At 28.5% G+C, this 26328-nt stretch overlaps 4 protein-coding genes across 6 annotated transcripts; all 4 read left to right on the top strand.

Annotated features, from left to right (window-relative positions):
- Positions 1-4395: 4395 nt before the first annotated feature.
- On the top strand, positions 4396-5421 carry OCT59_009353 (uncharacterized protein; the record flags this gene model as incomplete). The annotated part of the gene is made up of 1 exon (XM_066133491.1): positions 4396-5421. One exon carries the CDS (start codon positions 4396-4398, stop codon positions 5419-5421), a length of 1026 nt encoding a protein of 341 aa, XP_065999926.1.
- A 555-nt stretch (positions 5422-5976) lies between these two features.
- OCT59_009352 (uncharacterized protein) lies at positions 5977-8495 on the top strand (the record flags this gene model as incomplete). Of its 3 annotated transcripts, XM_066133490.1 has the most annotated exons (8): positions 5977-6069; positions 6152-6571; positions 6643-7389; positions 7454-7580; positions 7641-7886; positions 7949-7980; positions 8055-8104; positions 8177-8495. In XM_066133490.1, 8 exons carry the CDS (start codon positions 5977-5979, stop codon positions 8493-8495), a joined length of 2034 nt encoding a protein of 677 aa, XP_065999925.1. The 3 variants fall into 3 exon arrangements, with proteins under 3 accessions (XP_065999925.1, XP_065999923.1, XP_065999924.1); XM_066133488.1 differs by lacking the exons at positions 5977-6069; positions 6152-6571 and having other exon boundaries at positions 7282-7389; XM_066133489.1 differs by lacking the exons at positions 5977-6069; positions 6152-6571 and having other exon boundaries at positions 7382-7389; positions 7474-7580.
- A 14784-nt stretch (positions 8496-23279) lies between these two features.
- Positions 23280-23985, top strand: OCT59_009351 (uncharacterized protein; the record flags this gene model as incomplete). The annotated part of the gene is made up of 4 exons (XM_066133486.1): positions 23280-23337; positions 23412-23543; positions 23675-23719; positions 23792-23985. The coding sequence occupies 4 exons, from the start codon at positions 23280-23282 to the stop codon at positions 23983-23985; spliced, it is 429 nt and encodes a 142-aa protein (XP_065999922.1).
- A 579-nt stretch (positions 23986-24564) lies between these two features.
- On the top strand, positions 24565-24867 carry OCT59_009350 (uncharacterized protein; the record flags this gene model as incomplete). Its single annotated transcript, XM_025310760.2, has 1 exon — positions 24565-24867. The coding sequence occupies one exon, from the start codon at positions 24565-24567 to the stop codon at positions 24865-24867; it is 303 nt and encodes a 100-aa protein (XP_025179136.2).
- Positions 24868-26328: the final 1461 nt, after the last annotated feature.

The following is a 26328-nucleotide window of genomic DNA, read 5'->3' as shown; positions in this document are numbered from 1 at the left end:
ATATATAGAAACATAAACATTGTCCAATTTTTTACCAAAATCCCACGCGTTTGAAGGGTGAAACGAAAACAAAACCTAAAAAAGAAAGTTTAATAGTTTAGTACCAAACCAAAGACAACAAAAAAAAACCAACAAACAATAGAAAAAACCCACCTTAATTTCCACAAAAGAGACATTGAAACATAAAAAAGGAAATACCAAAACCTAAAAAGAAAGATAACACTGAAGGGTCACCAAAACCTAAAAAGTATGGCAAGCCGTACTGGTCAAAAGGTTGATAACTTTTCATCATGTTTTATGATGATTTTTCATCATGTTTCATGATAACTTTTCATCATGTTTTATGATAACTTTTCATCATGTTGACATGATGACTTTTCATCATGTTGATCATATTTTTCATCATATTTTATGATGTTTTTCACCATGTGACATGAAATTTTTTCATCATGTGTTGAATAATCTTCATCATGTTTCCTAATATGAAATTTTAACTAACCAAAAATGTCTTACCAAACTACTGGTTTTTTGATGTTCAGATTTAGAAAATAAGAAATTTTTTTTTTACAAACTTAGAAATTTACCGATTTTCTGGTATTTTGCCATTACACAAATATATATCACATAAAAAATTTTATCACATCACATTAACAGTATATGAACAAAAGAAAAATAATTCAATAAAAACAATACATATACATAAATGTAGGTTGTAAAATTTTTCATATGGGAAGAGTTCGTATGGGATATCTTTGATAGAAAATATTTTTTAGAGATTTTTTGAGTTCGTATGGGAAGAGTTTGTATGGGACTTTTTAATAAAGATTTTCTTTTTTGTAGGGTTCGTATGGGATATTTTTAATAAAAATTTTTTTTTTTTGAGATTTTCTTAGAGTTCATATGAGAGGATGTCTTTGATAGAAGAGTTTTTATTTGAGTTCGTATGCCCTATAAGAAATATGTATACAGAAAGGATACGTTTTGTATACATTTTATGTACGTTTCTATAGATTCCGTATACAAATTCCGTATATTTAATAAGCAATTCATTTTTGAACATTTTTAAAAAAACTAATGTATATGAAGTGTATACGGAAAAAATTAATCATACGGAATATATACGGAATTTTTAAACTTAACAGTTAATATTTTTAGAAAATAATCTTACAAAAATCTCGTATCATAACACGAGATCACGTGATTATTTATTGTTTGTTATGATACGTTTTTTGTTTTTTATATAAACCCTTACTTTGATGAGTTTGATCTTCCGATCTTCCTTTCTGTCTTCCCTTCCTTCTCTTTTTCTCTTGTCTTGTTTTTGTTATTTTTTCTAAATTTTTCTTCTTTTTTCGTCACCCTCCTTTTAAAAAAAAAAATTTTTTTTTCGTACCTCACTTTAAAAATTTTTTTTCATCACTCTCCTTTAAAAAAAAAATTTTTTTTGATTTTATTCTTTTATTCCCACTCTTCTTTTTTTTTAAAAAAAAATTTTCTTCTTTCTATTTCTATTTCCTCTTTATAAAAAATTTTTTATTTTTCTAACTTTGACGTCGTCTCTTTAAAAAAAAAATTTTTTTTAACTTTCCTAACTTCGTTACCCTCTTTTTAAAAAAATATTTCTTTTTTTGATTTATTCTTTATTCCCCTTTCTTTTTTATTTATATTTATCCCTTTTTTTATTTCATAGGCCAGCAGATTTTTTTTGTGAGAAGATTCAGTTTCTTTTTTCTTTTTTGTAGATCAGTTTGGGAGTCTTTTCCTTTCCTTTTTGTAGGATTGTTCAAGATTTTTTTCTTTTTTTAGGTCAGTTTGAATTTCATTTTTTTTTTTTGTAAGTTGGGTTCAGATTCTTTTCTTTTTGTAGGTTGTTTCAGTTTTATTGCTTCAGAGTCTTCTTTTTTTGTAGGTTAGTTTTGGATTTATTTTGTTGTTTTGGTTTCTTTTTCATCAGATGCTCCATAATTCTTATCATTTATGTAGGTCAGACATTCTGGAGTTCTCTTTCTTTTTTTTGTAGGAATGCTGACCTTTGGTGACTTGGACGATTGCAGATATTATATGAAGGGGGGATTTTGTTTCCAATTAGGTTAGACGTTCTTATGTTTCTTTTTTTGTTTTTTTTAGGTTGTTTGACTCCAAATGAACCTGAACTTATAGATAATTTTGGTTGCAATAGGTGGTTTTAATGAGGAGGGAATTTTCATAATGTATTTGTATTTTGTTTATTTTTTATTTTTTATTTAATTTAATAAAGTAAAATTAGATTTATGTAAATATAATTATAGTAAACTGTAATACAAATAGTAAATTCAGTGACCAAATCGTATAAATTTTGTGATAAAATCAGTGATCAAATCATGTAAATTCCATATGAATTCCGTGCAAATTCCGTATCCAAACCATATATTTAGTGATACAGAATTGTGCATTTTTCCGTATCCTATTATGATACGTTATTTCTAAAGAAAAAAAAATCGTATAAAAACTTTATAAAAAACGTATCCAATTTTTTTATAGGGATGGGATATTTTAAATAAAAAATTTTTTTTTTGAGATTTTCTAAGATTCATATAGGATATTTTTGATAAAGATTTTTTTTTTGAAATTGTTTTAATTTGATAATTCATCAAATAACGTTGCGAGAACGTTTATTAATATATAATTCAATAAAAAAAAAGTTCACTGTTTTTTTCAATAATTTATTAAAAGCATTGTAATAACGTTTTAATTCAATAAAAAAAAAGATTCGCAATGTTTTTTTCAATAATTCATTAAAAGCATAGCAAAAATGTTTTTTAATATATAATTCAATAAAAAATTGGTTCGCAACATTTTTTTTATTGAATTATACATTAAAAACGTTCTCACGGTGTTATTTGATGAATTATCAAAAAAACTCTCAAAAAAAAAAATTATCAAAAATATTTTATGTGAATCTTAGAAAATCTCAAAAAATTTTTTTATTAGAAATATCCCCCTATAAAAAAATTAGATACGTTTTTTATAAAGTTTTTATACGATTTTTTTTCCTTAGAAATAACGTATCATAATAGGATACGGAAAAATGCACAATTCCATATTACCAAAAATATGGTTTGGATACGGAATTTGCACGGGATTTATATGGAATTTACATGATTTGATCACTGATTTTATCATGAAATTTATACAATTTGGTCACTGAATTTACTATTTGTATTACAGTTTACTATATTTATTTTTTATTTTTTATTTAATTTAATAAAGTGAAATTAGATTTATGTAAATACAATTAAAGTACAAATGAAAATTCACTCTTTATTAAAACCACCTATTGCACCTAAATTATCTATAAGTTTAGGTTCATTTGGAGTCAAACAACCTAAAAGAACAAAAAAAAAGATTGGAAACAAAACCCCCATCTGCAATCGTTCAAGTCACCAAAGGTCAGCATTCCTACAAAAAAAGAGAGAGAACTCCAGAATGTCTGACCTACATAAAAGAAAAGAATTATGAGGCGTCTAATGAAAAAGAAACCAAAACAACAAAATAAATCCAAAACTGACCTACAATAAAAGAAGACTCTGAAGCAACAAAACTGAAACAACCTACAAAAAGAAAAGAATCTGAACCCAACATACAAAAAAACAAAAAAATTTGAACTGACCTAAAAAAAGAAAAAAATCCTGAATCATCCTACAAAAAGAAAAGGACTCCCAAACTGATCTACAAAAAAAAAAAAAAAAGAAACTGAGTATTCTCACAAAAAAAATCTGCTGGCCTATGAAATTAAATATAAATAAAGAAGAAAGGGGAATAAAGAATAAACCAAAAAAAATATTTTGATAAAAAGAGGGATAACGAAGTTAGGAAAGTTAAAAAAAAATTTTTTTTTTAAAGGGAGGACGTCAAAGTTAGAAAAATAAAAATTTTTTTATAAAGAGGAAATAGAAATAGAAAGAAGAAATATTTTTTAAAAAAAAAGAAGAGTGGGAATAAAAGAAAAATTTTTTTTTAAGGGGTGACGAAAAAAAATTTTTTTTCAAAGGAGAGTGACGAAAAAAAATTTTTTTTAAAGTGAGGTACGAAAAAAAAAATTATTTTTAAAAGGGGGTGACGAAGAAAGAAGAAAAATTTAGAAAGGAAAGGAAAGACAGAAAGGAAGATCGGAAGATCAAACTCATCAAAGTAAGGGTTTATATAAAAAACAAAAAACGTATCATAACAAAACAATAAACAATCATGTGATCTCGTGTTATGATACGGAATTTTTGTAAAATTATCTTCTAAAAATATTAATTGCTAGTCCGGATAAGATCTGCAGTGACACATATAGCTATTTACTATAAAAATTGGGGATAAGTAACATATAAAAAATATATTGTTTTTGAATCTCAAAGTCGTCTCTTTTTTATGGCGCCTAAAGCTCGTGAAATTGTTGTTACCTTGTTAGTAGTAGGTTCTATACTATTAGACTTGCACTATGGGCCATATTCGCGTCTTTGGTGGCAAAAAAATAGTGACAATAAAGAAAATGAAATCTCAAATTATTTTCTGATTCGTATTGGTCAAACCACAAAAGCTGTTCTAAATGAAATGGACTTTTATACCACTATTTTACTAGGAAATTCTGAAAACTCTTTTGCTCCTGGGTTTATTTGTACTTCAGGCGTCTTTTCAAGCAGTGTAGAAAGTAGTTCTTCTGCTGCAGTTTCGAATCTATACGCTAGCATATTTCAAAAACGAACGCGTTTTTCTGGTCCACTTGTAATAGGATGGAATGATAAGGATATAATTTCACAATTATCTCAAAATATTCCTTTTTTTCCTTTCTCTTTTCTTCTTGGAAAATATCTAATATTTGTTTATAGTATTGGCACTTCATTACGCGAAGATTGGAATAATGGTGGGTTAGGATACAAAGCTTCACTCAACAATAAATATCATGATAAACCGGCAATATTTGTATCTACAATTGAAGATAAAGATTGTACACTTGAAATTTATCAAGATTACAAAATTAAAAACCGGTTTGTAGCCAATTCTCCAAATGAAGTATGGGAAATTTCAAAGTTTATAAAACAATATAAAGGAATCCAACTTTTTGGCCTTGAAAATTCCTTTACAAGAAAATTTATTCAAGAGAATTCAAAACCCACATGCTCGCCAGATAATTGGCACAATTTTCCTTTATTAAAATCTGTATTTGATTACAATCTTAAACGTCGAACACTTGCAAATGTAAAATGGTATCAATTCTTTGAATCTTGGGCTAATAGTGAAAATCCAATAATTGAATTTACGTCTAGTCTTGAGAAACTTTATCCAAGTGAGTATGAGTTTAGTGATCGAGAATTGAGAGCATGGAAAACAACATTACGTGCTGCAGGTTGTCACAATATAACGCCTTGGTCATCTCATGAATCTGAGGTATGGTAATGTGTAAAAATTTATTTTTATGTATAATTTAATTTGTAAAAATATGTGTAGAAAATAGAGTAACTAAAAATTATTAGTATGAAATATATTTCAATAGTAATTATTATAATTTAATTTAGTAAAAAGATATGGCAAAATATCATGTAAAGAAAGTATAAATAGAATTTATCAAATTTTTGTTACGAAGTAATAAAAAATCTTATATGTTATAGTAGTATCCAAAAAGAGAAAAATATTCGAAGTATTATTTATACCAATTATTATTTTTTTTTAAAAAAAAAAAAAATTACGGGCAAAAAAAAAATTTAGATTCTCATGACCCGACCCATCAAAGAAAATTTATGATATAGCAAATAACCACCATTTTTTTTATTATAAGCTAATAAAATAATATTCTATCATCACTCTAAGTGGCAATTTTGGACGCGGTCAATTGATTACAAAAAAGATGAGAATTTATTATACATGTTATATAAATCAGGATTTCTCCAGACCAAGCCCCGACATATTCCAAACCAAACTCTAATTTTTTGGGATTGCTTTATACGTGCAATGATGATAAATAATAAGACTCCAGATGGCAAGCGACGTATATTATCAATTATTGCTGATGATTTTACATATGCTGAATTAGAATTACAATTGGGAGTAAGATATTAGTTTCAAATTATATGAATAATTAATTCTTTATTTTAAATTCTAATATCAGATATTAAATATTTAAATTTAGGTCAGTGCACATACCATTCTTGAAGCCCGTAAACATGCACGATTTATTGGCTATGGTGCTCCACCACTATTCAAACCTATTGTTCAACGAGTTAAATTATCAGAGGAATCATTAGTTCAATTTGAAGTTTTTTTTTCAAACAAAGAAAATGTAAATATGAGTAGTTATAAGACCGATAGTGAAACTGGATTGCCTGTACTGTACCTTCAAGATACTAAAGCATTGTTATGGAAGAAGTTTTCAGAATCATTCCCTAATGGTATGCGAAGAACTTCATTTATGACACGTCTCCAGGGAAATCGATATCAATATAAAGAGGATTTGGGAGGCCTATGCTCAACCTGTAATGAATGTGGATACGAAGTTTTTGTGGAGATTGAAGATTTGATTGACAATTATGTTTCTGATATTCAATTACGGGTATATATTTACCTATTAATTAATGAATAAATTATTTTAGTATTTATACTTCTAATTTAAATTTTTAATAGAAAGAATTAAAAATACAAGCACAAGTTTTGAGACGTTATTTGCGTAGAGATTTTGCAAAAGAATTGAATATTGATTCATCAGGTTGTGCGAAACATAGTAAATGTATCAGTCATTGCCTACCCCATGCATTTGGTGAATGTTATTTGGACCATCCAGATACTTGTGACAACTGTGAATCCCTTTTATCATTCTTTGATACTTTACAAAATAGCCTTGAACAAGAACAACAAGAAAAGTTACCAGCCTATCAAAATCGGTTGATTATTTTTATGGCACATCATGCTCGCAAATCTTACCTCAATGCACAGTTTAATGCTCAATTCTTTCAACTTGATTCAGATGGAGCTTTAATAATTGTAGATTATAAGATGAAAATTCTTCCCAAAAAAGCTCGTGAAACAAAAAATGAATGGTTCGGAAAAAGAGGATGGACGCTTCATTCTGTTCTTGTGTATACGAAAAATCTTGAAAATAATAACCTGGAAGTGCAAGCTTTTGACCATTGGTCTGGAGATACTCGGCAGGATGGGTGGTTTACGGCGTCCTCATTACATTCAGTAATAGAAACTTTGGAGCGAAAACCAAAATGGGTTACTATTATTTCAGACAATGGAGGACATTACCGTAATACAGAATTAATGATTATTATAGGCCATTGGAAGGAATGGTATGATATAAGTCCTCGTAGATGGTTATTTTTGGAAGCAGGTGAAGCAAAAACCGCAATAGACTCTCACCATGCTCAGGTATGAACAAATACCTGATTTTTTTGTATTATTAGTAATTGATACATATTATTATTTGTTTTAGATTTCTCACGCAATAAAAAGATGGGTAAAAATAGGACATGAAATAGAAGAAGGAGAAGACATTGAAAATGCCATCAAAGACCTTTCAGGTACTCATGTATCTCATCTTGAACCAGATCGTGATAAAGGTAAATATTTAGTTTCGTTTTTTTTTGTTGAGAAAATGAATGATAATATATTTTGAATAGAAAAAGGAAAATTAGGAACGATTAATGGTATATCAAATTGGCATGAGTTTACTTGGCCTGAAACAGGAGAGAACACTGGATATATATGTACCCGTGCGCTGCCAGAATTTGGTAATTGGAATAAAATTTCCCACTGTCAAATTGATAAAATTACAAAATCACGCACCTTTGGAAAACCAACTCCGATCTATACAACACATACACAACCTTCAAAATCATGGACTGTACCATTGACATCAAGAAAAGGTAATTTTTTCAACAAAATTGTTCCGTAATTAATTTGTATTGACAAACATCATGCTTTTCAGAAAATACCCAAGGAGATCAAGAAATTCAGGAAGTAAGTAAAACGAAACATATCAATGTTTATTTTTCGTCAGGATACCTGATAAAAGAGTTGTAAACACTAAACAGGTTGAAGAAGAACAAATCGAAGATATGGATATTGATCCAATATCAAAAAGGTATGTTGTACTCCTCTATATCGTCAGTGTTATTTGAATTATTGTGAATATATTCATATTTTTTGTTTGTAGTGCCATTGTATTTGGTTGTGGATGGGCACTATCTGAAAATTTAAAAGTGAATCAAAAAGTACCAACTAAACGAATCACAGAACATGTCAAGGGATTGCTTACTATAATGTTTCACTCTGGTACTGCTAATCCTAGGCTCAAAATGAATGCTAATGAAATGCACGAGGAGCTTTTGAAAAGAGTGACTGATAACGAAATTTCCAAAGATGACGTACCAAAAGTTTCCACAATTGCGAATTGGATAACAAGCACGTCACGATCATTCAAGAAAACCATGGCACTAAGGCTTCTTGAGGAAGCGGAGTCATCTGAGCAATAAGTTTGTATTCAATTATGCAAATAAAATTAGATAATTTTGTTTTTGTTTTATTTACTATATAATTTGTATCACGATCCAATATATGATTGTGGAAAGAAAATAATAATAATAAATCTATAGCTAAAAAAAAAAAATTCTAATCTAATCGAACCTAAATCAATAATCTAAATTTAAAAAAAAATAAGATTGCGAAATATTCTCAAATTGCACAACAAATTCAAAAGGACTAAAAGATAAAGAATAAAATCAATAAAAAAAAATAAAAATAAAATCAGAAAAAAGATCACTTCAGAACCTCTAAAAAAATCACCAAAATTAAAGGATTCCAGGCAAATCGTTCCTAAAAGATAAAAAAAAAAATCAAAAAAAGAAACAAATCGAAACAACACCCAGAAAAAAAGATCCCACTTCCGAATCTCATAAAAATTACCGTGAAATCCTAGGACAAAAAAGATCAATTTCCTCTCCAACTCATAAGAAAGACGAGAGCGATGAACTGTTACTAAAAGATAAATAAAAAAATCAATAAAAAGAGACAAAATAAAAAAAAATCTAGAATAAAAAGGAAAACCCTTCCCATCTTCGAACCTTAGAATAATATTTACCACAAAATCCAAGGATAAATCAACAAATTCTACTTTGGATCCATAAAGAAAGAGAAACAACGCGAGGACGAACTGTTTCTAAATATTGATCCACAAAAAAATTTACAATGAAATAAATCAACTAAATAGAAATATTTCCGACTTCCGAATACATAAACTGTTTCTAATGATGAAAAATAAAATCAATAAAAAGAAAAAAAAATCGTAATCACCAAAAAACTTACCACGAAATCCTTAAATCTAAGAAAAATAGAACTCAATGTTGACAAAAAAACTGTGGTGTCGTAACTTTTTGAGGAGTCTAAACCTTTCAAATAAACAAAATTTATATTACTTTATTATGGAAAATTGCTAAATGCATATTTTATAATTTTCATAATTTTCTTGGAATCCAGCGTTCGTACATAGTAAAGTCGTTAAAAATACAACTAAAGACTGTTTTACGAAGGCTTATTCGAATTCTCTGGCCTTTTTTGCATTAGATCGTATGATTTTTGTGTGCACAAAAATAGTTTGTGTAAACTTACTATTTAAGCGTTTTGTGCCATATTGAAGTGTTCAATAAGTGATCGGCGAAATTTTACCCCAAATTCTTATATCAAATTTCTGCTGATCATATCCGAATCGGCAATTAAGTTTAAAATTCCGTATACATTCCGCATGATTAATTTTTTCCGTTGTAATGCCGTAGTATACATAGTAAATTTATTAATTGTGAGGCGCAGTATTATATTTAATCTTAGTGTATAAAATTTTAATTTATTTTTAGTTGTATTAATAAATAGACCGAAAAGTCGTTAAACTATTGATCAGGTGATTCAAGGATAATTGGTCCGAGATGACACTAAACTATCAGTCACGAGATCTAAGGATGAATAAAGATCCGAAAGATACTAAATTAAATGAAGTCGAGTGATCTGAGGTGTCAGGTGACTAATTTGCTGATCATTACGTTAGTATTATAGATCCTAATTCAAGAGGTCATGATGATCAAATGGATACAGAATTAAAATAATGGAAATACTTTGATAATTTAAACCCATGAATTGAAAATATGAATTTGGTTACACAAAAACAAATATAAAAGGGCGTGAAGATCACCTTTTGAGAAGGACATTCTTGGACTAATTTTGATGATGAATTATTTATTTGTTATTTAACTTTATTAAACCAAGCATATTATTGTATTTATTTATATTATTAATAAAGAGATATTTTGTTAATACCTAAAGTGGCAACGTGAGTTATCACGGGCTTAGGTGTTACAAGTGGTGCATGCTCCGAGAAAGGAAAAGTGATCATCCTCACATGATCACTACAGGTTATGAGTACAGGATTTCCGAGAAAAGAAATGATCATTTATCACATGATCATCACAGGTAAAAGATTAAAATCTTTCACCTAAGGATCGACAAAATTAAGAAGTTATAAAATTAAAAGTTTAAAGTCTTGGTTGAAAAAGAATTTAAAAATGTATTAATGTTAAAATTTTAAGATATGCGAAAATAAAGGTTACCAATGGAAAAAAAAAAATATATATTAATTCGAATAAATATAAACATGTATGTAAAAATAATGTTCATAAATTATAATTTTTGATCTAACTTGACCACCGGCTGATATGTCAATGAAAAATTATTATTACAATAATTTCCATGCATATGAATCAAATATGCATGGCAGTAATTGATTATCAAGGGAAATGCGAGGCTAATCAAGTTAGAAGGGGTTTTGAATAAAAATATTGTAAATAATTGAATGAGAGGATTAAGATTAAGTCTTGTATGAACTTTGATCATACTAAGTGTACCCAGAGCTGACACTATAAATTAAGATGGCGGGGATAATATAAAAGTGTACCCAGAGCCGACACTATAAATTAAGATGGCAGGGTTAATACTGTGTGATTTACTGTGTGATTCTGTGTGATTCTGTGTGAACTCAATTGAGGTATTCTGTGTGATCAATTGGGAATAGGTCTGAGAAGGACCTTTAAAGATAATTCTGTGTGAACTTAGCTAAGAATAATTCTGTGAGGGTACCCAAGAAAAATTATGATTAACGTTAACAAGAATTAAAATAATATTTGCTGGACAAATATACAAAGGTTAAGGATGAATTAAAAGTAATAAAATATGTAGGAGGGAGATTTGGATCTCCCACTTATTATTTTAAATATAACAAAATAATGATAATAACAAGATAATAATAATTGTAACAGGAAATTAATTTAATGAAGAAGAAATGGGAAAATATGTGTATAAAAGGAATTAAATTAAAGATACATAATGAAATTGTTGAAATCAAATATGGAATCACACTCCAACCTTAGGTTGGGAATTTTAAGGAAAAATATAAATTTATTTGTACAAACCTGTAAACTACCATACTCAGTAATGAACAAATGAGGTAAAGGCAAGCCCAGTATAGGTCAAATAAAATATAATAGAAGGATAAAAAGTAAAAAATGTGAAAATTTTCAGAGAATTTTATTAAAAATGGAATGGTACCATGTTTGGAACGCTGGATATATAAACCATAAACGAGAACATGACCTAGGAGTGATAGAACCAGAGGAATGTTTAGCATGTGAAATATGTAATCCAATAGAAAGAGAAGTATCAGCAGCATTCAAGAAATTTTGGGATGCTTTATTTAAATTCGAGGATACAATACTAATGTACAATAATGTGACACATAAAGAATTATTGAATTTATTAAGTATGGACAATAGAGAAAGGGAGGATACAATACATAAAGGAAAATGCAGGAATATAGTAGATAGAATAATTGAATCAATAAGGTACAGACAACAACCGAAAATGAAAGAAAAAGGATTGAGAATAATAATAGTAGTGATTGTAAGGGATTGTATTGAAGGAGACTTAGAAAATGAAGTATTTGATCGATTAATTGGATGTCCAGAAATAATGGAACATGGATACATTTTAGAAGATTGGGATGTTGAAAATAGATTTCAAAAATTTTGGGATTGGTATAACACGATATTGGAAAATGAAATGAAAGCAATACATGTTAAGAAGTTAGCAATAAAGTTATTCAGGGATTTATTGTATAAAGAAACAGAAGATCTGTTGAGGAGGGAAGAGGTAGTTGAATTAATAATCCAGATAGAATATCAGAATAGATGGGGGGTAGACACTCAAGAAGAAAAGGATGCATGGAAGAGATTGATACAGAAAGTAAGACAAAGATTTATTGACACCAAACAATTTACAAGGGAACCTGAGGACCCAGAAAGTGCTAGTCCTGAAAGTTATGAATTAGAGGACAGTGATGGTAGTATACATTATGAAATAAAAATAGAGGACAATGTCGAATGGACAGTGGAATTATTAAAAAGAAAAATTGAAGAAATGGGTGGAAGGTTCACTGACAAAGATATACAAAGAATGTGGGACCTAAAAATAAGGATAGAATTGATATTAACAGAAGACTTTTTAGGTACATTTTTCGAATTAATGGGACTAAGTGATGAAAAATTGAAGGATGAAATAAATGAATGGTTAACAAAAGAAACATTAAGATGTGGAAATTGTAGAAATAGAAAGTTACCTGATATGATAGCAGACATTGGACAATGTAAAAATTGTGAACAAAAAGAATTATTAGAATTAAAGGATGACTTAGAAAAACTAGGATACGAATTAAATGTGTCAGAAATAGAAAGAATGAGAGAATTCAGGATAAGCAATAGTATAATATTAACAACGGAATTTATGGAAAAATATTTCCAGGAAATTGATATGGATGACAAAGAATTAAGGATAAAATTATGTGAATGGATAAATGAAAATACCACATTTTGTGATGAATGTGGAATAAGATGGATAAACAATAAATTTGACGAAGGAAAAACCAAGTGTAGGGATTGTGAAAATGACGAAAATGAAATTGATATCAGGGTTAAAAGATTGAAACAAGTATGTGATAATAATAAAATAGAAATAACTAATGGAAAGTTATTGAGGTTAATCAGTATGGGATATACTGATGGAGAAATATTGGATCAAGAATTTATTGAAATATTCCAAGGAAATAAAAATGAAATGGAGGAAAATTTAAGGCGAATATTAGATAAATTTCTAAAACAGCAAGCTGGAATTGAGGATAGTGAAAGCAGTGGAAATGAATCTGATAATGAAAAATCTGATGGATCTGAAAAAGAATCAGATGGATCTGGAAAAGACGGAGAAATTTTAAATCCAAATGATACCGATAACAATGAAAATTTTGAAGAACCTTATGAAGAAAACATTATAAATAGACCTGGTTTTGACTCAAGTGAGAGTTCAGAATCAAATTCTGAGGATAAAAGTGAAATATCTGATTATAATATAGAAAATTTATTTGAAACACCTTTAACACCACCGATACCACCAATTCCACCAATAGTACCAATAATTATGGGAGCAACAAGAGCTGAAGTAAGGGAAGATGTTAGAGCGGCTTTACAAGCAGTATGGGGACATGATATAGGAAACAATTGGGCTGGATTAATCCAAGCCAATCCAGTAGCTAACGCAATTGAAGATGCAGGAAACGCGGCTGGAGGAATAATCAGTTTACCACACTTTTACGGAAAGGAGGAAGAAGATGTTAATGATTGGGTAAGACAATTCGAAACAGCATTTACTGCTATAGGAAAAGCAGCAGGAGTAAATGGAGCTAGACAAGCAGCAATGGCAGCTACCTGTTTGAAAGGTGCAGCAGCACAATGGTATAATGAAAAGAAGGAAGCAAACAATGGTCATTTGGTAAATTGGCAAGATAACGATAATGATAATGATTTAAAACATAGGGTTAAACAAAGATTTACCAGGGAAGATGTTAGAAAAAGGAAAATGTTAGAATTAAAGAAAATAACACAAGGAGTAAATGAAAATGTTGAGGCATATACGATAAGGTTTAGACAAATATTAAGGATAGCTACCAGAGGCCATGCATTAGATGAAGAATTACAAGTGGATAATTATATAGAAGGATTAACACCAGGATTGGGATATCAAGTCAGAAGACAAAACCCAGCAAATTTAAATGATGCAGTGAATACAGCAAGAAGAGAGGAGGAAGCTACTAATGAATTAATAAGAAAAACACGTAATATACCAGTTAGTACCCAAAGAAAAGGAATTGATATACAGGATGACAAGCCAAAGAATATATTTGAAAAACCATTGGAGAAAAATTATGAGGATGACCTTACCGAGATGTTTAAAAAATTAGAGGTAAAATTGACAAACCAACTTAGTGGACAAAGGAGACCATCAAATAACAATAGACAAGGACAACCACTGCGAGTATGTTATAAATGTCAACAACCAGGACATTATGCAAGGGAATGTAGAGTAAATAATGGTCAAGCAAACTATAGAAGACCAAGCAACCAAAATTATAATAAAGGATCAAATAATTATAATGGAAGATCAAATAATTATAACAGACAACCAAATTACCAAAATAATAATCGAGGATTTAATACGATGGAATTTGATAACTATAATGATTACAATGACCAATACGAGTACGATGGCCAAGATTATCAAGATGATTATGACCAAGAATACAATTATGGTGACCCATATTACCAAAACAATGATGTAGTATTTAACCATGTTGATCAAGATTTTTATAATAATCCAAGACAAACAAGGAGTAATATAAAAAATAGGTCAAGTGATCGAGATATAGATATGGAAATTGATCGAGAACAAGCACGCAGAAGAAATGATAAATATGCCAGTCAACAGAATAAGGCAGCAGCATTACCAAAAAGGGGATTTACTAGTGAGAGTTTAAGAAAAGCTCAGGAAACAAAAAGAAATAATAATACATGTGGAAATTGTGGACAAAAAGGTCACTATGCATCAGAATGTAAAAATGAACGTGTTGAAGGTATTCATAGGACAAGCGCATTTCAAAGAAATATACCAAAATATAACGTATTAGAGGATATGAAAAGTACCAGAGCAAATGCAACTTTTTCACAAATTATAGATATAAGCCCAGAACAAAGAAAAATATATTATGATGGTATGAGAAGATATCCACAAGTAGATTGACTACAAGAACCAATAAATAACATTGAAGCTGAACATTTGACAGCATTAAGGGGTAAACTAATAATAAATCAAGAATTGAAGGATGTAATGTTTGATACAGGGGCAGCAGTAAATGTAATAACTAGTCAAATAATGGATGAAATGGACCTAAGAATTGAAGAGCCAAGTACAGTAAGATGTGTGATGATAAATGAGGATAAAGTAGCATCAAGAGGTACCACAACAATATACATACAGTTTGGGGATAAGGAGGTACCCATTAAGGTCGAAGTAATTGATTCTGGAAAGAATGAAATTGTGTTAGGGAATGGAGTATTAGATATGTTTAAGGCGAATATAGATTACACAGATAAAACAATAATACTTAAAATGGATGATGAAACCATGGATGTACCAGTAAAATATATACGAAAGACCATCAAAGGATTTGAAGAAACATTAATTGAGGATGAATTATTAGATGAATTATACCAAGATGAATTATACAACATATATGAAGATGATTATGAGAATTATGAAAATGAAAATTTTAAAGTATAAGTCTTGGTCAGAATGATACTGAAGAGACGATAAAGAAGCATAAAAATGACCATGAAAAATTTATTGGAAAATTTAAAGTAGGGGACATAACCAATGAACAAAAAGGTAAATTAAAGGTATTAGTAGAAAAATACAAGGATATATTTGAGTACGATGGTGAAAAATATAACAGGACAAACCTAGTAAAACATGAAATCAGATTAAAAGAAGATACTGAACCAATAGCTCAAAAGAGGTACAAAGAAAACGATGAAAAAGGTAAATTTATTAGAAAAGAGGTAGATGAAATGTTAAAATTAGGAAAAATTAGAGAATCCAGAAGCCCTTGGTCTTCACCAGTGACTTTAGCAGGAAAAAAGTCTGGAAATTATAGATTTTGCATCGATTATAGAAAATTAAATAAAGTTACAATAGCAGATGCATATCCATTACCAAGGATTGACGAACAATTAGAAAGGATAAGCTCAGGAAAATGGTTTACTAGTCTGGATTTAGCATCAGGGTTCAATCAGATAGAGATGGCTGAGGAAGATATTGAGAAAACAGCATTTATATGCTCAGCAGGATTATATGAATATAATGTCATGCCATTTGGGTTAACAAATGTGCCTGCAGTTTTCAAAGGTTGATGGACAAAGTATTAAAGGAATACCTGAATGAATTTGTGATAGTGTACATTGATGGTATAATGATATATTCGGAAAATTTTGAAGACCACCTAAAACACATAAAGTTAGTGTTAGAAAAATTAAGGGAAGCCAGTTTAATACTAAAGTTAAAGAAATGTATATTTGGAAAAACAGAAATAGAATTCTTAGGACATGTAGTTGGTAAAAATGGATTAAAACCAAGTCCAGGGAAGGTTGAAAAGATACAAAAATTAACAGCACCTACAAATATAAAAGGTGTAAGATCAATATTAGGATTATGTACGTATTATAGAAAATTTATTAAAGATTTTTCAAAAATAGTAAAACCAATAACATCTTTATTGAGAAAAGATGAAAAGTTTGAATGGGGCATCAAACAACATGAAGCATTAGAAATATTAAAAAGGAAATTAACTGAAGAACCAGTGTTAAGACAACCAGATTGGACAAGGAAATTTATATTAATCACGGATGCTTCAGGAATAGGATTAGGAGCGGTATTAGCTCAGAAGGATGATAAAGGTCAAGAATATGTGATAGAGTACGCCAGTAAAAGTTTAAACAGGACGGAACAAAGATGGCCAATAACCGAACAAGAATGTTATGCAATTGTATGGGGAATACAACATTTCCATAAATACTTGATCAATAGAAAATTTGAGGTAGTGACAGACCATGCAGCTTTGAAAGGATTGATGACTGCAAAAGTACCAACAGGAAAGAGATCAAGATGGGTCATGGAATTAGAACAGTATGATTTTGAAATAACCCACAGACCAGGAAAAGAAAATAAAAATGCTGATGCATTATCAAGAATAATATAAATAGATGGGTAAAAGACTCAAGATTCAAAAATATAAACAGGATAAATCATAATAAGGTTGAAAATTTCGAGGATAGTAAGGAAAAACCACTAATATTGGAAACTCAAGAGGAAATATTACAAATAGAGGTGATATTAAGTAGAGTAAATAAGCTGAAATTATCCGAATTATGTAAAAATGGGACCTAAAATAATAATTATATGTGGAGTCGATGGTACTGGAAAAACATTCATCGTAAATAAACTTATAAAAGAATTTGAAAAAGTAGGACAAAGTGTGAGGTTTAACACCTTTAAAAGGAGAAGAGAGGACAATGATAAGTATAAAATACCAAAGAAAGGTATAGAATGGGAATTCAGGAAGGAAGTTGTCGAACAAATCAACAGGAGAATGGAAGAACATGATAATGAGGATTGGTTAATATTGGATAAAAGCCCTTATAGTGAGTATTTTTATCAACAAACACCATCATTTGACAGAGGATACATAACAAGATACGAGAACCACCTATTAGAAAAGGAAATATTTAGGAACAAAAGGATAATTGATGAATCAATAGTGATATTTTTAGAAAATGAAAAATGTTGGGAAAATTACAAAGGTAGAAAATATTCGAAAAAGGATCAAGGACATAAAACATCATACCCATTATTAAATGAGGAAAGATATATGGAGATGGTGAAATCATTTAAAGAATGTCAAGATATTTATGAAGGAGAAAAATATGCTAATATTAAAATATCAAATAATGACACAGATTGGGAAAGAGTATATAATAAAATAATAGAATTAGATGGAGATAAACCACCAATAGAGGTTAAAAATGTTGAGATTAAGGATAACATCAGAGTAACTGATGGTAAAAAGTATATTGAGAAAAATGGTAAAAACATCAGAGTAATAGAAGATTTTGAAAAGATGGGAGCACTATATTTATCTCATAGTCATGAATTATCGGCACATATGGGAATCAAAAGTACTTATGATAATTTAAAAGATAAATATTATTGGGAAAATATGCTGAATGATGTTGAAAGATATGTAAGGACATGTGATAAATGTCAGAGAAGAGGAAAACCACAAGGGAAAAATGAATTACACCCAATTAAAGTAGTAGAACCATGGTATCAAATCGGGATTGACTTTGTCGGACCATTGAACACAACAACAAATGGTAATAAATACATCATAGTAGCAATGGATTATTTTACAAAATGGCCAGAAGCCAAAGCAGTAAAAGAAGCAACTGCTAAAGAAGTGTCAAAATTTATTTATGAAGATATCATCTGTAGACATGGATGTCCAATGAAGATATTGAGTGATAGAGGAAGTCACTTTAACAATGAAATGATTAAAGAATTAATGGAAAAATTCAGGATAAAATGGAATTTTTCTACCAGTTACCATCCAGAAACAAATGGATTGGTTGAAAGATTCAATCGAACATTAGGTCAAGCATTAACAAAATTATCAACTAAGGATGATTGGGATCAGAAGATAGCACCCATATTATTCGCCTACAGAAATAAAAAGCACAGTTCAACAAAAATTCGACCATTTTATCTAACATATGGGAGAAATGTACGGACAATAATGGATGAAGATATCAAAGGAATCAACCTAAGTGACAGAATAGTTGGATTATTAGAAGAATTACCGAAAATCTGATATGAAGCCAAAGAACAAATATTAAAATCTCAAATAAAACAAAAAGAGTATCATGACAGAAAAATAATTAAAGAACATACCTTTGGAATTGGAGATAAAATATTACTTTATGATAAAGCCAAAGCACAACAATTATCTGGAAAATTGGAATCAAAATGGTTGGGACCATTTTACATTCATGAAATACTACCAAATGGAGCCTACAAAATTAAAGATATTAAGGGTGTAATCAAGAAAACACCTGTGAATGGAGAATTATTAAAAATCTACCATACGCCGATGAGTAGATAACTATTATTACCAGTCAAACTTAGAAAAATAAAATGATTTAAAATCATGTGAATTAAAATCACATGATACGAAAATAATTTTTGAAAATAGGAAAAATTAATGAAAATTTCCAAAGAAAGACCTAAGTGAAATCCGGTACAAGAAAACCGTGAAATTCAAAAGAACACATGACAAACCACGGGAACAGCCGCAGGACGCAGCTAAGTCAGGTAACAACGCATGCTTGATTTAGTGGTATAATTCGCACCTACCACTTCGAGACACGAGTTCGATTCTTAGAATAAATTTAATGAGGGCATTAAATTTTCATGCGGGGGATAGTTGTAATGCCGTAGTATACATAGTAAATTTATTAATTGTGAGGCGCAGTATTATATTTAATCTTAGTGTATAAAATTTTAATTTATTTTTAGTTGTATTAATAAATAGACCGAAAAGTCGTTAAACTATTGATCAGGTGATTCAAGGATAATTGGTCCGAGATGACACTAAACTATCAGTCACGAGATCTAAGGATGAATAAAGATCCGAAAGATACTAAATTAAATGAAGTCGAGTGATCTGAGGTGTCAGGTGACTAATTTGCTGATCATTACGTTAGTATTATAGATCCTAATTCAAGAGGTCATGATGATCAAATGGATACAGAATTAAAATAATGGAAATACTTTGATAATTTAAACCCATGAATTGAAAATATGAATTTGGTTACACAAAAACAAATATAAAAGGGCGTGAAGATCACCTTTTGAGAAGGACATTCTTGGACTAATTTTGATGATGAATTATTTATTTGTTATTTAACTTTATTAAACCAAGCATATTATTGTATTTATTTATATTATTAATAAAGAGATATTTTGTTAATACCTAAGGTGGCAACGTGAGTTATCACGGGCTTAGGTGTTACACCGTATACATTAGTTTTTTAAAAAAATGTTCAATAACGAATTACTTATACGGAATTTGTATACGGAATCTATAGAAACGTACATAAAATATATACAAAACGTATCCTTTCCATATACATATTTTTTATAGGGTCCTAGAATCTTTCAAAAAAAACTTATCTATCATCCCATAGAATTCTTAAAAAAAAAATCTTTATTTATCAAAAATATCCTATACGAATCTTAGAAAATCTCAAAAAAAAAAAATTTTTATTAAAAATATCCCATACGAACCCTACAAAAAGAAAATCTTTATTAAAAAGTCCCATACGAACTCTTCCCATACGAACTCAAAAATCTCAAAAAAATATTTTCTATCAAAGATATCCCATACGAACTCTTCCCATACGAAAAATTTTACAACCTACATTTATGTATATGTATTGTTTTTATTGAATTATTTTTCTTTTGTTCATATACTGTTAATGTGATGTGATAAAATTTTTTATGTGATATATATTTGTGTAATGGCAAAATCGGTAAATTTCTAAGTTTGTAAAAAAAAAATTTCTTATTTTCTAAATCTGAACATCAAAAAACCAGTAGTTTGGCAAGACATTTTTGGTTAGTTAAAATTTCATATTAGGAAACATGATGAAGATTATTCAACACATGATGAAAAAATTTCATGTCACATGGTGAAAAACATCATAAAATATGATGAAAAATATGATCAACATGATGAAAAGTCATCATGTCAACATGATGAAAAGTTATCATGAAACATGATGAAAAGTCATCATGAAACATGATGAAAAGTCATCATGAAACATGATGAAAAGTTATCATGAAACATGATGAAAAATCATCATAAAACATGATAAAAAGTTATCAACCTTTTGACTTAGTACGGCTTGCCATAAAAAAGAAGCCAAATCTACAAAAAAAAGAAAATCAAAAGTTAATGACGAATACGAAGAAATAAAATGGCAAATCTAAAAGAGAAAAATGAACCTTTAATAGAGTTCGTTAAAATAAAGTAATTTATGAAAAAAAATTACCTACCAGAAGAATCCCAATGTTAGAAACTGTTCGTTAAAGGAAACGGTGGTGGATGCTTCACTGAAGGAAGGTAGTTCAGAGCTGATATGGAAGGTGCAGAATTACAGAGACTAATAAAGAAATGCAGAGCAATTGTTAAAAAAAAATCCTGAATGCCAGTTCCTAAAGGAAAAAAAAGGAACGTTAGTGACGTTCCTATAACAAAAGGACTATATGCTTAACTTACCCTTTCACGAATTCAAGTCCGGGTGACGGTTCCTAAAGTATTTCCGTAAAAAAATAATTTTTTTAATAATTAAAGACTGAACTTTAGTGGTCCAAAAAGAAATGTTAAAACGTTTCTTAATTAATAAACACATCCGCACACACCACTCCTCATTTACCTCTATTCCTGATCATCACCGTTTCAAAAGAAGAGACGTTCCTAAAGAATAAGAATAAAGTGAGTAAAGAAAAAAATAAATAAAAAAAATGAAAGTAAACAAAAAATATACTAACCTCCCGTCTATTTTGCATTCTTAGAAATCCACTGAAACTGCCATTCCGAAAGAAGAGACTGTTCCTAAAGAAATAAAATTAAGGTGAGTAAAGAAAAAAATAAATAAAAAAAAAATGAAAGTAAACGAAAAATATACTAACCTTCCCGTCTATCTTGCATTCTTAGAAATCCACTGAAACTGCCATTCCGAAAGAAGAGACCGTTCCTAAAGAAATAAAAATAAGGTGAGTAAAGAAAAAAAATAAATAAAAAAAAAATGAAAGTAAACGAAAAATATACTAACCTTCCCGTCTATCTTGCATTCTTAGAAATCTACTGAAACTGCCGTTCCGAAAGAAGAGACCGTTCCTAAAGAAATAAAAATAAGGTGAGTAAAGAAAAAAATAAACAAAAAAAAATGAAAATAAACGAAAAATATACTAACCTCCCGTCTATCTTGCATTCTTAGAAATCCACTGAAACTGCCGTTCTGAAAGAAGAGATCGTTCCTAAAGAAATAAGAATAAAGTAAATAAAGAAAAAAATAAATAAAAAAAATGAAAATAAACGAAAAATATACTAACCTCCCGTCTATCTTGCATTCTTAGAAATCCATCGAAACTGCTATTCCGAAAGAAGAGACCGTTCCTAAAGAAATAAAAATAAGGTGAATAAAGAAAAAAATAAATAAAAAAAAAATGAAAATAAACGAAAAATATACTAATCTCCCGTCTATCTTGCATTCTTAGAAATCCACTGAAACTGCCGTTCCGAAAGAAGAGATCGTTCCTAAAGAAATAAAAATAAGGTGAGTAAAGAAAAAAATAAATAAAAAAAATGAAAATAAACGAAAAATATACTAACCTCCCATCTATCTTGCATTCTTAGAAATCCACCGAAACTGCAGTTCTGAAAGAAGAGACCGTTCCTAAAGAAATAAGAATAAAGTAAATAAAAGAAAGAAAAAACCAAAAATCATAAAATAAAAAAAAAAGAAAAAATATATATATATATAATGAAAAAATATACTAACCTTCCCGTATCTCTTATATTTGTTCCAAAAGAGACAATTCTTAAAGAAATAAATAAAGTAAGCAAAAAAAAAATGAAAAAAAAAATGAAAAGAAAAAACGAAATATACTAACCTTCTGGCTTCCGCACCTCTTGCATTCTTAGAAGTCCAAATCGCCGTTCTGAAAAAATCCGTTCAGTCCGTTCTTGAAGAAACTGAAGAAAAAAAAATTAATTAAAAAAAAGATCAGATAATCAAATCTGATCATCCAATCATTTTTTTTCAAGGAAAAAATTTATTGAAGACCGAATGTTAAAGATAATGTGATCATCATATGATTAGCCGCAATTACGTCAGGGTAATTTAATTAGACATTTTCAAAACTTGCAACCGTGAGAAGTATAAAAAAGTTTATTTATTAAAATATATATATAGAAGCTTATTTATTAACATATATGGGTTTTATATATTAAAGTTTTAAATTTAAATTATTTGCCTAAATAAACTTAAACATATAGACTTTTTCTTATATTAAGTTTAAAAATAAACTTTTATAAACTTTTGTTTCTTGATAATAAAATTAGTAATAAAAAAATAATTTTTTTAAATTTCGTAACTAGTACAGTACTTCCAATTTTATAAAAAAAAAACATTTTTAAATTATTATTTATTTTTTTTAAAATGACAAGAGTACGAAAAGAACAAAAAACTACCATGCAAAATGAAGCAGAAGTCACAAGTAAATATTTTTTATATAAAATTGCAATATAATATGATTATAATTTTTTATTTAGTACTTTTTAATTTAATTAGAAGGTCATGGAAAAACTGGCGGTGGACGAGGTCGTGGACGAGGTCGTGGTCGTGGTCGTGATCATAGTAGTGATATACATCAACCAATTGAATCTTCTGTAAGTTCAACCCAAGTGCTAAAGACTACTCCGGGTAATGTCTTCAGAGTTCAGACTTTTTTTTAAAAAAAATTAGTGATAATTTCTATTTTAGCAATTTTTTCTCAATTTCTGATTTGCATTTACTTTAATTCAGTGATCGTATCCGGGGTAATAAAAAACAAGTGATTAAATGTGATACTCCGATTCAAGAATATGAAGCTGAAGCCGGTAATTAATTTTGAAATTTACCATTATTTTATTTTTGTAAATTTCAAATATTGATTTAATGGATCTAACCAGACCTTAATGTCATTTCTATTTCTGACGATGGATTAGGACCAGCATTTGATGATACACTCAAAGATTTTAGCATTTCTGGGCCTTTCAAATTAGATTATAGTACAATTATGGATAATTCTGTGATGATGATCACAGAACGTGACATACGCCCATTTTATATATATTCTTTAACCATGTACATTCTTAAAATTTGAAACAATTGTATTTTATTCTTGAATGGGTTCCCACCTTGTTATGGTTGTGTCACCAGGGGCGCTATGTCAACGGAAACTTAGTACGTTGATCGCTTAAAAATCCGCGGCAATCCAATCATAACAAGAGGAATTAATTTTTATATAAGATATTGTACTATTTGTGTATGTTATAATTAAATTACAATATTTTACAATTATACAATTAATAATTTATTATTGATAAAAAAAATTATGTAATCTATTAAAATTTTAATAATTAATAATAAAATGCGTTACTTAATTTTTTTTTTTAAAAAAAAATAACTATTGTACGATATCCAATAACGAGCATCTTATTATGGTTTGTATACAACTTATCGCTTCTATATAACAGATATGAAGTGAAATGACAGAATCTATAATTACATGTTTTTTAAAAATAAAAATAATTGTATTTTCAAAAATTAAAAACGTATTTTTCACAATTAAAAAACAAATAAAGTTTCATATTACCTCCATGTAGAAAATATAAAGTAGTGAGGTAGAAACTGACGAAAAAAATGCCACTAGCGATCGACCATATAGTCACGTGATGGTCACATGCTAGAAGCGTTAAAGTTGCTAAATCAGAGGTTTCAGCAAAGTACTATTAAAGAATGGATTTTCCTTTCTTATCCAGGTGAAATTAAACATATTACTGAAGAATTAAAATGCAATGTTATGGAATTTATAGATGCACAAATTGGGCATAATTATCATGCTACTGAATCTCATCCACAAGCATTTTATACAAGTCAATTGCTTAATTTTACTAGTGATAAATTGAATGGAATTCTTGAAAGTGAAGATTCACAAGCTAGTGGTATAAGTGATGATTTGAATGATTGTATAATAAATAATTAGGTGTGTAATATGCTGCATAAAAAAAAGAAGTAATTTGTAAATTATTTATATGAAATTAATTTTGTTTATTTACTAATTATTTAGATACAAATTGGCAAATTATTTGTGAAAAAAAATTTTTAGCTTTTTTTAAGTTTAAGTAATATTTTATAACATGTATTCAACAAAAATTGGTCATTATTTAATTCTTTTTATTTAAACACTAAGACTAGAGTAGTAAATATTTAGTTTGTAATTTAAAAATAAATCTTTTTTTTTGTAACTTATCCAACTATTAAATATAATTTATCAAAATATAAACATACCAAATGTGTGAAACCAAATAAATAATATAAAATTTTTTATACATATTCTCAAATTCTGATGACATTAAAATTCATTATTAAGCTCAAAAATTTCTAAATCAAAAACAAAGCTTCTCTTGAATTTCTTGAATTCAAATAATGAAAAATTGCTAATATAAAAAACTGATACTTAACTTGTGATGAATGGCGAACCTTTTTTCATAGAATATTGATTTCTCGTCCCATATAATTATTAATTTATGAACAGTGATGATAATTTATTTGATCTTACACTAAGATTATAATCTAGTTCAATACCTGTTCAGTTATTTTAAAAATGACGAGAATAAATGGAAATACTTGGTTCATTCGTATTGGTAAACCCGATTCCAGTTAATGAAATTTGATCCCAATTTTTTTTTTCGATTTTTTTTCAAACTTTCCTTTTTCAGACTTGAAATTTTTTTTTTCAACTTCCTATTTCAATTTGGTCTTTTCTAAAACCGAAATTTTTTTTTAAAACTGAAAAAATTTTTTTCAAATTTTTTTTTGATTTTTTTTTCTTTTTAAAACACCAAATATTTAATATTTATATTTTATATTATATTTTTCTATATAATTTTTCTTTATTTATATATTTTACCATTATCATTATAAAATATATTATTATTTATTTTTGTTTTTTAAGACTTGAATCTAGATCATTGGTCGGATTATGGCATTATGCTGCGGTCTTATGGTAAACACTTTTTTAATAATAATTCTTTTCCTATTCATTTTTTGTTAATTTTTTTTTCATTTAGGTCGGATCAAAGGCCATTGCTGTAATATAATCATTTTTGTTTATTTTTTCGTATGATTTTTTTAGTTGGAAAAATATATCCAGACAAAAAAAATAAAATTGATTATTTTAAATTAATAAAAATATTTTTCACAATATTTGTTACACCTGATCTTGTTGTTACACCTGATCTTGAAATCTGGTCAAATCAAAGCGTGACAGACATGACATCATCGAGTAGCACTATGAACAAAATCATTGAGTCATTACGATTTAATTATCGCACGTTTTCGAATTATTTAATCAAGTGTCAGTCAATTATCAAAAAGCAACAGTTAAATTTTCTTAAGGTAGCGACACTTAATACGTCTTATCATTTATACAACTTCCTACTTG

Source organism: Rhizophagus irregularis, chromosome 17 (genome assembly GCF_026210795.1).
Source record: "Rhizophagus irregularis chromosome 17, complete sequence".
In the NCBI taxonomy this organism is placed as follows: Eukaryota; Fungi; Glomeromycota; class Glomeromycetes; order Glomerales; family Glomeraceae; genus Rhizophagus; species Rhizophagus irregularis.
The sequence above is the reverse complement of the archived record's forward strand: the minus strand, read 5'-3'. Positions and strand labels throughout refer to the sequence as shown.